At 43.9% G+C, this 8,625-nt stretch overlaps 2 protein-coding genes and 1 long non-coding RNA gene across 3 annotated transcripts; 1 reads left to right on the top strand and 2 right to left on the bottom strand.

Annotated features, from left to right (window-relative positions):
- Positions 1–226: 226 nt before the first annotated feature.
- On the top strand, positions 227–1,094 carry LOC123496935 (uncharacterized). The gene is made up of 2 exons (XR_012204851.1): positions 227–538; positions 613–1,094. It is a non-coding gene; the product is annotated as an uncharacterized lncRNA (long non-coding RNA).
- A 407-nt stretch (positions 1,095–1,501) lies between these two features.
- LOC109783352 (uncharacterized) lies at positions 1,502–3,257 on the bottom strand. Its single transcript, XM_020341959.1, has 2 exons — positions 1,857–3,257; positions 1,502–1,759 (listed from the first exon to the last, which is right to left on the bottom strand). Exons 1-2 carry the CDS (start codon positions 3,255–3,257, stop codon positions 1,502–1,504), a joined length of 1,659 nt encoding a protein of 552 aa, XP_020197548.1.
- A 3,198-nt stretch (positions 3,258–6,455) lies between these two features.
- On the bottom strand, positions 6,456–6,857 carry LOC109783351 (uncharacterized). Its single transcript, XM_020341958.1, has one exon. The coding sequence runs from the start codon at positions 6,855–6,857 to the stop codon at positions 6,456–6,458; it is 402 nt and encodes a 133-aa protein (XP_020197547.1).
- Positions 6,858–8,625: the final 1,768 nt, after the last annotated feature.

Raw genomic sequence — 8,625 nt, 5'->3', positions numbered from 1 at the left:
AAGTCCATTTTAAACCTTGAATTCGTAGACGTTCGGCGAATCAAACCCTGAAGTCGAAATCCCTGTCGTTCGGACCCTAAACTAATTCTCGGTCCAAATCAAACCTTAGTGTCGTTTTAGCCCAAAAAACGCTGACGTGGTCAGGATTGCTAGTTAGGTGGGCCAGGTTATAACTGGATCGCGCGGGGGGTGAACAGCAAATGGATTGGGGATTTGGGGGGAGAAACTAGGGTTGGGCAGCGGCGGCGGCGATTCTTTAAGGGGTGCGGCGGAGGAGGCGATTGCGCAGGGGGCGGCGGCGGCGGCTGCGTCGAGGGCAATGTCCTGGTCTTCGGGTGGTTCGAGTGCTCCCGGCTTCCGTCAAGCCGCAGGAAGGAGAGGGGAGGAATCGAGGTCGCCGGTGCCGTACCGCGAGAACCCGATGGCGTACGAGCCAGCGAAGCTCTGCTGGTGCAACCCCCGTCGGAAGGCGCCAAGGTGGATCTCGTGGAGTCGTCAGAACCCAGGCAGGAGGTACTACGCCTGCGTCGATGCCATGGTGAGCTTGAAGTTTATTTTCTGCTCATTTGTTTTTCTCCCCTCGCATTGATTTCTGTTGGTACAATTGAACAGCATGGTGGTTGTGGATTCATGGAATGGCATGATGATCCTCTTCCCAAGTTTTGGAGTGATTTGATTGGTGATTTGCGAGATGAAGTGCGTAGGCTGAGAGGTCAAGGAAGTGCTGCTTTGATTGAAGATCCCACTGCAGTTCTGGCTCTGCCTGAAGCTGTAACAGGAGGAATGGGAATTGCTATGTCTGTGCAAGATCAGTTGAAGCAGAAAAATGCAGAGATACATGCACTGAAGGGGAAATACCAGAATGCTGTCATGTTGTTTGTTGTCTTTGTGGTTGGTTTAGTTGCAGGGAAGATGCTACTGCAATAAGATTTGCAAGTGTTATTTGCATGCAATGTAGTAATGCTTAAGGGTTTAGAATGAACTGATCTTTTGGGCACTGAAGATGCAAGTTGTATGCTTTGTTTAAATTGGAAGTTGTATGCATTTGCCACTGTTTGGAATCAATGAAAGTGGAAGTGCAAGTTGTGTTATGCCATTATTTTGTACCTCTGAAATGCATATCTGTTTGCAATCTTTGCTGGTAGTAAAGTGGAAGATGATGCAGTTTGTAAGATAATGCATAGATGATGCAAGTTATAAGATAATTCCAATGCATACATGATCCAGATTGGAAGACAAAGCACTAGATAGCACTGTCAGGATGGCATTTAGAAAGACTGCTATCAATTAAATAACAAGTAAATGCAACTGATAATAGAAAGATCATCCAGACCAAGTTAATTGCACATAAAATGTGTTTGGAACAAGTCATACTCCCACACATACATGACCCCTAGTTTGAGCCATGAACAAAAGATAAGTTTGCAACATTACATCAGAAATGTTTTGGAACATTGCAACTTGAACAAAAGAACTAGATGCAGCCCTTCTTCAACTATAACTAGTAGTTTCCACTGCAAGTGAAATATCTGAAGCTTGGCACTGATGATGCAGGCCTTCTTCCCCTCTTAGCTCCAGATCCTGTCCTTGTGGAAGTAGATGTTGTAGGGGCAGCAGATGATCCAGCTTCAGCAGTTGCAGTTCTCTTTCTTGGAGGCTTAAACCCGTTGGTCCCAGCAGAAGGACCTGTTGGTACTGAACTTGTTGCTGTTGGTGGAGCAGATGCAGAAGCAGAGGCAGATGCACTTCCTTTGGATTGCTGCAAATTCAGGATAAATATGCAATAAGTTCCAACAAAAGACTAATAAGCAGGATAAATATGCAATGTGCAATAAGTACATGACAGCAACAAATACCTCGGTTGGGTTCTTTTTCTTGCTAGTTCTAGCAAGATGTGCATTCTTTTTCTTGCCTCTCTCTGGATTCTGTTTACATCCTGATTTGTTGTGTCCAGGGTTACCACACAATGAGCATTTGATAATTGTGCCATGCTTGCTCATTTTCTTCCCCTTAGGTTGCTCAGTTTCTTCTCTTCTCCTATCATTGTTTTTAGGCCTTCCTTTTTTCTTCTCTTTTCCTGGCAACCTAACATATTCTGGAGGCACTGGCCTAGGATTGGGTGACACTGGCCACATCTCTTCACCCTCCACTGGCTGCAAGCAATGCTCATAGATTTTGTTGAACACTTCAACAAAGTAGCAAGGAGCAATAAAATCTTCAATATTTTTGTTGCACTTATAGATGGCACTAATTGCATGGTGGCAAGGAAGCCCTGCCAGCTGGAAGTACCCACAGGAGCATGTCCATTTTTCCAGGTCAACAGTGTACTGCCTTCCTCTTCCATTCACTTGCTTCACTTCAAATCCATTTTCTCCATTCCAGAGCACTTCAAGATATTGTGTTCTAGCAATACTTTTCTTCAGCTTTTTGAAAACAGCAGGGCATATTTTTCCTCTAAAGTTGGCACCTTTCTCTCTTTGTTCCTGAATTCTCACAAGTACTTTCTTCCTAATTTTTTCATTCATAGAAATAATAGGATAAAACCTAGCATCAACTATAGCATGGTTGAATGACTCACAAAGGTTGTTGTCAACTGACTCACAATTTGAACCAACTGGGAAAAAAGCCCTTGCCCAGTGCACTGGCTCAGTCCTCATGATGTCTTTAGCCCCTTCAGGAGTAACTTGTGCAAGCTTGGCCTTATAATAGTTGAAATCTTGCCTGTTGGAAGCCTTAGCAACTGCCCAAAATTTCTTTTGCCACTCACGATCTCTATGTTTCTTCCTCCAATTAGCATAAATGTGCCTAGCACACATCCTATGCTCTGCAGCAGGAAGGTAATCATTAACTGCATTTATCAAGCCCTTCTGCTGATCAGAAATAATAACCCAGCCAGCTCCATTATTGTTTATTTCCAAGTCCTTAATGAGCAGCCCAACAAACCACTTCCATGTGATATTAGTTTCATTCTCAACTAAAGCCCAAGCTAGTGGATACATCTGATTATTTGCATCTCTACCTATGGCACACAATAGCTCACCCTTCACTGCACCTTTAAAGAAACAACCATCAAGGCCTATTACTTTTCTGCAACCAGCCTTGAATCCTTGCTTCATTGCATTAAAGCACACATAGAAGCTCTGGAATACACTTTCCTCCATGTTGGTTGGATCCATGCAAACAGCAACTGTGCTTCCAGGGTTGCTCCTTAACAGCTCAAGTTGGTAGTCAAACACTCTAGTGTATTCATTGTTCATTCCACACAATAATTTGTCCATGACAATTTTTTTGCATGCTTGCACTTTGAAGTGGAGACATCAGCAAACATATCTTGCAAAACAGTTGCTTTCATGCTATCAATTTTCCACATAGGATTTGCCAATATGAAGTGCTCATACCTCTGTGCAATCACCTTTGCAGTAACCAACTTGTTGCATCTATTCTGTGCACATTGGTGATCATCATTATATGTTATGACTTGGAATCTTGAAGTCCTTGATCTCTTGGCTGCATATATCAGCCATGGGCAGCCAGGCCATCCACACTTTGCCCTTACTCTGTCACACTCACATTTCATGAACTTGATGCTCCTCTTTGTTACTAGTCCATATCTTCTCAAAGCTTTGCACAGCTGATTCTTGCTTCTAAAAACCATGGTCAAAGCAAAATGTGGTACTTCACTTTCAGGGTTGTATCTTGGGAATGTACTCTTCCTCTTCCTTATATGACCATCTGAATCTTCATCATAACTGTAGTCCTCATCAGATGAATCATAGTTCCAATCCATTTCTTCTCTTTCAATTTGCTCCTCCATGTTGGCAATCAATTCAATTGGCACTGGCCCTGTAGCATCCCTACCTATCCAGCTCTTGGAGTCCCTCATCCTTTTCTTAAATTTCCTAGCATGTCTCCTGAGCTCCACAACTTCTGAATCCTCCCCACTATCATCAGTATGTCCAATGTATTCAGTGTCACTGTCTGAGTCTGAATTTTGATTGCCACTGTCAACATTTGCAGCTATCACCATTTGGTTATTGACATGCCCTGAAGCCTGAGGTTCAGAAGCACAGGCTGATGCAGGTTGACTTGGATCCAAAACCTGAGAAAAAACTCCTTCCATGCCTGCCATTTCATCAACATCTACTTCTCTGGCATTGCTTCTTCTCTGCTTCAAGGGGCTGCAAATTCTTTGAGTGATCACACCAGTTTCATCAGGTATGAGCACATCAGTATCAGACTCTGCATGTTCAACACCAGTTAATGCATCTGGTTCATCAGCAGTTATAACTGCATCTGGTTCTTCAGCAGTTATAACTGCATCTGGTTCTTCAGCAGTTATAACTGCATCTAATTCATCATCATCACTCTGTTCCATGATTTCATCCTCAAAATCACTCCCACTGCTGTTGTCATTGCTATCTTCCTCTCCATGATACTCCACATACACATCAGCAACTCCTCCAACACAAATGTACTCAGCCATCTTCACACACCAACTGTCATCATTAAGGAACACCAAGCCATTGATAAGCTCTTTTCCAGGAAGCAGAAAATAGAACTTCATCGATTCCATCAACTGAGTATGATCTTTTAAATAGCCTTTCACTTCCTGCAGAGACAATTTATCCCTCTCAATCTCTGACATTGCTTGATCTCCCCCAACATAGTCCAAATTTGGACCAATGCGGATGAACTTCCCTCCAATATGAAACCGAACGTTCAAAATCTCAGTTGGGTCCATGATTTCACTGAAAAAACATACACCGTGATCAAAATAAAGCATAACAACCTATTCCCTTCACAAAAAAATCAATCTTTTTGCGTCACCCAAATCATCCCCAAATGTGCCGCTGAAACCCTAACCCTAATGCCGCAACTACTCCAACCTATGAATAACAAGGGAGAAGGGCATCCAGGACATTACCTTCTTCTTCGACGCGCCGTCGCGCCGTCACGAACGTCGCAGAGGTGGCGATCAACCGTCGGTTGCCATTGCCGTCGCCAGAGAAGAAAGAATGCAGGGGGACGCGGAGAGAACGAAGCAAAGTGACGGGCCCAACTGGGCCGGCCCACTAATATCGCCTCAGGCGCACGCCGAACGACCCATCCCAGCCACCCCATTGCCACGTCGGCAATCCCCGTTTGGGAAACGACACTAAGGTTTGATTTGGACCGGGATTAATTAGTTTAGGGTCCGAACGACAGGGATTTCGACTTCAGGGTTTGATTCGCCGAACGTCTACGAATTCAAGGTTTAAAATGGACTTTTTCCATAAGTAAATGAACAGTATCCCTCATAGGCTCCTCAAACCAGTCCGTCCGGATTTATAGAACCCCGAGCCACCACATAGCGTCCGTATTTACAAGGCCGCATGTGAGCAATTCACGGGAGTTGTTAATTCGACATTGCATTCGAAACGCTGGAATTAACTCACCTAATTAATTGACACGCGCGATTCTCTCTGCCAGCCAATGCATGCAGCAACCGCACGAGAGGATTGGGCATGCATGTGGGCCCGAGGCAAAAATCTAGGGACGCAAGCGGCCCTCCCGATTTTCTAGCGATTAATGCGATGCTTTTTTAGGAAGACCATCATGACTAACTTTATTAAATCACGAAAACGTCTACATTGTTTACGAGCGTGCCGACAATAAAGTCAGGAGGCTCGTCCAATCAAGTAGACTTATGACAAAAACCATAGTTAGCTAGCACATGAGCCGCTTGATTACATGAACGAATACAATGCTTAAAAATGACCTCCCCAATTGCAGTACCTATGTCCACACATTCTGCAAATAGTGCTGCAGCTTCATCCCACCATCTTGTATGACCAGAACAAAAATTAATTACTTAAAGTGAATCTGATTCCGCTTCAATCCGATTGAAACCAAGAGAGTTGGCAAATGCCAGGCCATCTCTCAATGTGGTGCTCTCTTTCCTTAAGTGATGAACGCTGATTGGTTATTGCGATGACCGATACTCTGCCTTGATCTGGCTGCTTTGGCTCTTGGGACCTATAAACCGGGACGGAGGTAGTATATCTTATATTTGAACATTGGTGCTTGTGATGGAAAAGTTTGACCTACACTCACAGATTCACTTGTCAAACCGCGTTGCGAGTAAAAAGTTCGTCGAAAGAAGTTGTGAGACAAATTTCGTGCAGCCTCCATCTCCATAAACATGATCATGCAAAAGAATGAGCGAGCAGCGAACATACCACATACAACAACAAGTAAATATCTTACCTTTTTATTTAGAAGACCACTAGTAGCAACCATGATCAACATATGTGTATCATTGGTTAACCTAGGTCCAAACTGGTATATGCTAGTATATGCATGCTTTTTAGTAAACACATATATTTGATAGGTGACGTATTGTGCACTGATGCACCTCTCATAGTGTGAGCCTGCTTGCCTACACTAATTAAGCATCACCGATGAGGCCTAGGCGATTAGCCTGATCCATGGAAACAGTTAAGGTCGGGGACAAGAGCCTTGCCACAGACTGCAAGCACAACATTGATGTCGTCGGCAACACTGGCGGAGACATGGATGTCAGCCCGCTTGAAGGCAGAGCACAAACAGTCCACGGCGCTCGGCATTCCATGGATCCACCGGCAACACATGTCCATGCCTGATGGGCTCGTCGTGCCCAATCGGAGGTCGACGCACACTGCGAATGCAACTTCGTCGTTCAACATGCATCGGCCGCCGCGGACAGATGGTGGCGGAACTAGTATCGGTGGAGGTGGTATGTTGTCACCACACACCTGGACAGAAGCCATATCTATGAGGATTAAGATGAGGAGGATGGCGCAGGGGGATACTATGGCTTTGGTGTTGGTGGTGGCCATTGTCGCTGATGCTTGCATGCTAGGTGGGGTGAGCGGATGGATGTTGGTGTGTATGCAAAGAATAAATTTATAGGATAAATATGAAATTGTTTTGGCGAGATGATCAGTACTCGTGCACGTACAGATCCTGAATAATTATGTGTGGGCTCTCACTAATTTAGCTCTTTTCCATGATCTTAATTAGTACAACCATACGAGCAAGAAATATTGCTTTGGTACCAAAGGTACATTGCAAGTACAAGCCAAGAATTTCCATGTTCTCATTAAATTTTAGGATTTTTTTTTGGGAACCATGGTGGAACTCTGACTTTTGGTATGAATGAAATAGAACTGATACATGCAAAGTGATGTCACGATTTTGGAGAAAACATGCCTAAACCCTTGAGTGAAAAGTAAAGTGAACTAATAGCTAGACAACACCAACAGGCTTTAACATACCGGATCAAACTATTTGATATCCTCAAAAGCTAACAAAGCAGCCTTTAAATATTTCACGGAGGTACGTGCAATTAAAGATTTGGCATAAATGTTGTTCAAGATGTTTCACAAGTGCATAGTAGTGTTTCATTGCATTGCTGCCTTTTTTTGAAAGACCCAGCACAACGACTGGCTTATCATTGATTTAGCAGAAGAAAGGCAGCAAACATGGGTAGATCAAGTATCACATGGAAAGGAAAATAGACAGAAAACACGGAAAAAAGAGCCCCTCGCCTCCCTACGTGCCTCGGATACAATTTCACGTGATGTCCCCGAAGGGGCTCTGAATCTGCGTAGCTCCAGCAAGACACCATTGTTCCAAATTTATTCGAATTGCTCAATGATCTTGCTAACTGCCGGAGATTTATTCCTGTATGTGGCCTTGTTTCGTTCCTACCAGATGTCCTAGCAGATCAACTGAATCATTGTTCTGATGCCCCTCTTCGCGTTTTGGCGGTTCTGTGGATGATCATTCTGACTATATCTGAGGTGTTCCTCTAGCATGCCAACCCTCCTGCTTCAGCGACGCACACCTGCACCAACTAGCGGCCTGGTTCCAGACCGTTCGTGCCATGCTGCATTCCCAGAACAATGATTCCAGATTACGCATGCAGAGGGTGCAGAAATAGCCGTTCTTCTAGCGCCGTCTCTGTAGCCTGTCGTTGCACCATAATCGATCCTGGTGAAGAAGCCATGAAAACATCTTGACATTCCCGGGGGCCCAGGTTTCCAGAAGGTGTGCGTGTACCCCGGGTTGCTGCTGCTTGCGAACTGAAGTCGGTAGGCAGAACCCACGGAGTATTGCCCCGAGCACGAAGCAGTCCACTGGATTTCGCCCGGCTGGGCATGGTCAGGTGGCCATCCCCTCAAAGCGAGCATGTCGACCGAGAAAATTATAAGTTGGAAGCACGGGCCAACAAATGCATGTGAACGTGACTACTACTATATATTAAAATCTACAACACCAAATTATTTTTATTACTTGATTCATCATAGAACACATTTAAATACTGTATATATTTCATGTGGTACACATATATATATTTCTATAGACTTGGTCAAACTTTTTGTTGAAAATTACCCATGGCAAAACTAGAACTTCAACTAATTGTCGCAGATAACCAGAGTACTTCTTTTGGAATTTGGTGGCAAACAAATTGAAATTAATAAAATCTTGACCTTTCTCTTGTGAAGTTTTTTTGTTCCGATAAACATCTCTTTATTTCGTTTATTTGAGGGGATAAATGTCTCTTTATTGAGGTTGTTTTTTCTAAATTTCCAAGATAAGATG

This window comes from Aegilops tauschii, chromosome 1 (assembly GCF_002575655.3).
Source record: "Aegilops tauschii subsp. strangulata cultivar AL8/78 chromosome 1, Aet v6.0, whole genome shotgun sequence".
In the NCBI taxonomy this organism is placed as follows: Eukaryota; Viridiplantae; Streptophyta; class Magnoliopsida; order Poales; family Poaceae; genus Aegilops; species Aegilops tauschii.
This window is presented reverse-complemented; position numbering and strand designations above follow the sequence as displayed.

What these genes read in the sequence shown, in the direction of transcription:
- LOC109783352 (XM_020341959.1), bottom strand. Translation starts at nt 3,257, where the DNA reads ATGAACAATGAATACACTAGAGTGTTTGACTACCAACTTGAGCTGTTA. An exon ending in AGAAAAAGAACCCAACCGAG is followed by an intron (nt 1,760 to 1,856) that starts GTATTTGTTGCT and finishes CTGAATTTGCAG; the next exon opens with CAATCCAAAGGAAGTGCATC.
- LOC109783351 (XM_020341958.1), bottom strand. Translation starts at nt 6,857, where the DNA reads ATGGCCACCACCAACACCAAAGCCATAGTATCCCCCTGCGCCATCCTC.